This window comes from Temnothorax curvispinosus, unplaced genomic scaffold (assembly GCF_003070985.1).
Source record: "Temnothorax curvispinosus isolate PA1 unplaced genomic scaffold, ASM307098v1 QBEX01016750.1, whole genome shotgun sequence".
Lineage (NCBI taxonomy): Eukaryota > Metazoa > Arthropoda > Insecta > Hymenoptera > Formicidae > Temnothorax > Temnothorax curvispinosus.
The window spans coordinates 1,063-4,629 of record NW_020226530.1 but is presented as its reverse complement, the minus strand read 5'-3'; the positions used below and the strand labels follow the sequence as shown (position 1 = coordinate 4,629).

Sequence of the window (3,567 nt, the reverse complement as noted above, 5' to 3'; positions counted from 1 at the left end):
ATTATATTGAAACATCTAAATTAAATACTACTTCACGTAATAATACGTACGAAAACGAAGAGATGCTTGTCTCTGAAGAAATTGATGATACTACTACGAATTGTGACGGATGCAACAACAGTGAAAACGAAAAGATTTGCTCTATAGATGAAGATTTATTTCAGAACAGACATATGGAGGAAGGAATCGAGGATAATGATCCTTGTCATACTGAAGCAATAATTATTAATGACGCAAACATAAAACATGACAATACCATAATGTTTGAAAGTTCTAAAACGACTGTTGATGAAGTTGTGCAAATGATACACAGTTACTGTGTTCGTTTCAATAGTTCAGATGAAGCAAGGTTTGCCTTATTTAATATGGCAAGTATTTGGGCGGGTCCTAAGTTTTCAAATTTTATGAATTCGAAATATGTGATAAGCAAACGTTTGGATCCTCCAGAAGAATTATTTCAATATATATTTTATTGTAGTAAATGCAATTGTTTATTAGACAAATTTTATAGAAAAGATTTGTTAACAACTACTTATCGGCATTGCGAGAAATGTCAAGAAACATATAAAATGAGTACTAATTCTTCCAACTGTTTCGTAAGTACAGATGTAAAATATCAAGTACAGGTTCTTTTACAAAATTCAAATGTGCGCAAATTATTATTTCAAAACATTAAGGATATTGAGAATAGGCTAAAAAATAAAAATTTAAATAATATCGTTGATATTCACGACGGTGAATTATATAGAAGGCTTTACAATAATAAACGCAAAAAAACAGTATTATTAACTTTTAATTTTAATTTAGATGGTGCATTTATTTCTAAAAGTAGCAAAAGTTCTATGTGGCCCATCCAACTAATAATTAATGAATTGCCGCTAAAAATACGGTTTAGCAATATATTACTTGCAGGAATGTGGATTACAAACTCTGAACCTAGCTCACAATTTATGAATTTATATATAAATGTTTTTATCAATCAGATTCGTGATTTGATGACAAATGGTATTATCATAGACATGGAAAATGGTCAAAAATGTAATTTTATATTACAACCCCTTTGTTCATCGGTTGACTCTGTTGCCCGGCCTATAATACAAAATCGCTTCCAATTTAACGGTTATTTTGGCTGTAGTTGGTGCTATCAGTATGGAGAGTATTTCAATGGTGCTATGCGATACCCTTTTATGGATGATGATCCGCCTTTAAGAGACCATGATTCATATATTAAAAACATAAAGTACGTTGAAGAAATAGGCAGACCATTTAAAGGTGTTAAAGGTTTCGCAGAAATTACTCAATTGGAAAATTTTGATTGTGTTTGGGGATTTCCGTTTGATTATATGCATGGTATGTTGCTTGGTGTTGCTAATACTTTATGGACAAAGTTTTGGACAAATAACAGAAAAGAAGAATATAATTTATCCAAAAGTGATATAAGAAATATTGAGAAACGATTGTTAAGTATTAAACTGCCAAGTGAAATTCACAGATCACCGCGATCATTTAATAGTGGAAAATGGAAAGCAAGTGAATGGAGATCTTGGATATTATATCTTAGCATTCCATGTCTTTTGGGAATAATGAAAACAAAATATTTAAGTTCTTTTGCGCTTTTAGTTCGTTGCACACATAAGCTTTTATCTGAAAGTATAACAATAGAAGATTTAAGACAATGTAAGATTGATCTTATGTATTTCACTGCGCAATGTGAAGAATTTTATGGAAAAAGTAGTATGAATTTCAATACTCATGCATTACTTCATGTTGTTGATAACGTATATAAAAGTGGCCCACTCTCTTCGACTTCTGCTTTCCCTTATGAAAATGGAATTTTTGTGCTAAAGCAGAAATTAACTGGTCCGAAAGGAGCTTTAATACAAATGTCTAAACGTCTAATCCAGAAAACTATTTTAGAAACCGAGTTGTTAAGTACATCTGATAATAAACCTTCCCGTTTCTGTAAAAATATTTTGCGTAATCATCTTATATTGAAAGAAACAGAGTTGAAAACCAATTCAGGTGTAATTCTTTTAGCGAAAGATAATAATCTAAATACAAATATTAAAAAAGTTTTAAATAATAATTTTGCGGATATAAGATTAGAAGATGTAAAAGCTTTTAATAAAGCAGTTTATAAAAATGTCATATACACTACTACTTGTTATAACAGAAAAACAAAAACTGATGACAGATTTTTTGAAAGTTTAACTGGTGATATAATTGAAATATTCAAAATTGTTTTATATAAAAATGAATCTTATATTTTAGGATATAAACATAATGTACAGTTTCTGTGTATAGAACACGTGATAATTGATTCATTTTTCAAGATAATATCTAAATCTCATAATCTCCATTTATTTGCTTTTCAAGATATTAAGAAAAAGGTTGTATATATCAACGTCGAGAATGGACCATACTTTTGTCGAATGCCGAACACTTATGAGATCCAATAATATTTTCCGTGATATTATCCTTATATTTTTCAATCTAAAATATGAAATATTTTGTCAGGGTATTCACTTTTTCATAACTTTACCATAATACTTTTTTACATAGAATAATGAGTAAAATCGATTATTATAAAAAAAGAGAAATATTTAAGTAAATTCAATACATTTTGCAAATACATTGATATGCTTGTGTAATGATTAGTATCTATCTTTAATTGATGTCTCTCGTTACCTCAGCAAAATTATTAAAAAGTGAATACTTTTGTAGAATATAGTATTATTTTATGCATAAGCTAAACATATTACTTTTGTATACTTTTTTCAAAAAATATTCCTGAATTTATTTTCTTTGTTTCCTTGCAAAATAAACTTTGTAAATGTATATTGATTGGATTTCATAACAGTTACAGTATCCGTTTTCTTTGTAATGATTGCATTTGGTAAAATATAAGCAGTATATATAGAACTGCAGAATAAATAATTGTTTTTGTCATTACTTACATTAATTTTTTTAGTGCTGCGGACGCTGATAAGAATTTTATTTCTTTCTTGTTTATAGATTAATCAGTTTCAGAAAATTATTCTTGTTTAGAAGCAATTAAGGCGCATTATTATAGTATTCATCCATTACTACACTGCCATCCATCACTAATAGTTGTCGATTTACACATATAAGTATTCGTTATAATTTACTACCCCTCCATGCACTTCTTTTTCTTCTTCCTCTTTTTTAAACTGTAAAATATTAATATTTAACTCTTAGTCATCAGATATCTAAAAATAAAATATAAATTTTTAACAAGAAGAAGCAAATAAGTTATAGATACACTACAGGTAACAATAATTGCTAAACATGATTTAATAAAGGCATAACAGGAAATAAATGTTTCTTTGAAATATTTTTGAAGAAGTTGATTCAAGTTTTCTTCCTAACTTTCAGAACAGCTTTTAGTATTTGAAAATTAAAGATATTGTCATATTGTCTTTATTTCATAATAACCAACATAACATATCATGTATATAAAGTCAACTATGTCTATTTTATTACATAATATATATATATGTATATGTATATATATATATATATATATATATATATATATATACATAT

At 27.6% G+C, this 3,567-nt stretch overlaps 1 protein-coding gene and 1 long non-coding RNA gene across 2 annotated transcripts in view; one reads left to right on the top strand and one right to left on the bottom strand.

Annotated features, from left to right (window-relative positions):
- The first annotated feature begins 20 nt into the window (after positions 1 to 20).
- Positions 21 to 1,740, top strand: LOC112466937. The gene is made up of 2 exons (XM_025035299.1): positions 21 to 1,677; positions 1,736 to 1,740. Exons 1-2 carry the CDS (start codon positions 63 to 65, stop codon positions 1,738 to 1,740), a joined length of 1,620 nt encoding a protein of 539 aa, XP_024891067.1. The 5' UTR covers positions 21 to 62.
- A 22-nt stretch (positions 1,741 to 1,762) lies between these two features.
- The window catches only part of LOC112466938, a 2,857-nt gene continuing 1,052 nt past the window's right edge, over positions 1,763 to 3,567 (bottom strand). The window contains exons 2-3 of the long non-coding RNA XR_003042201.1: positions 2,958 to 3,191; positions 1,763 to 1,960 (exon numbers count right to left, since the gene is read on the bottom strand). This is a non-coding gene — a long non-coding RNA (uncharacterized LOC112466938). The remainder of the gene's footprint in view (positions 1,961 to 2,957; positions 3,192 to 3,567) is intronic.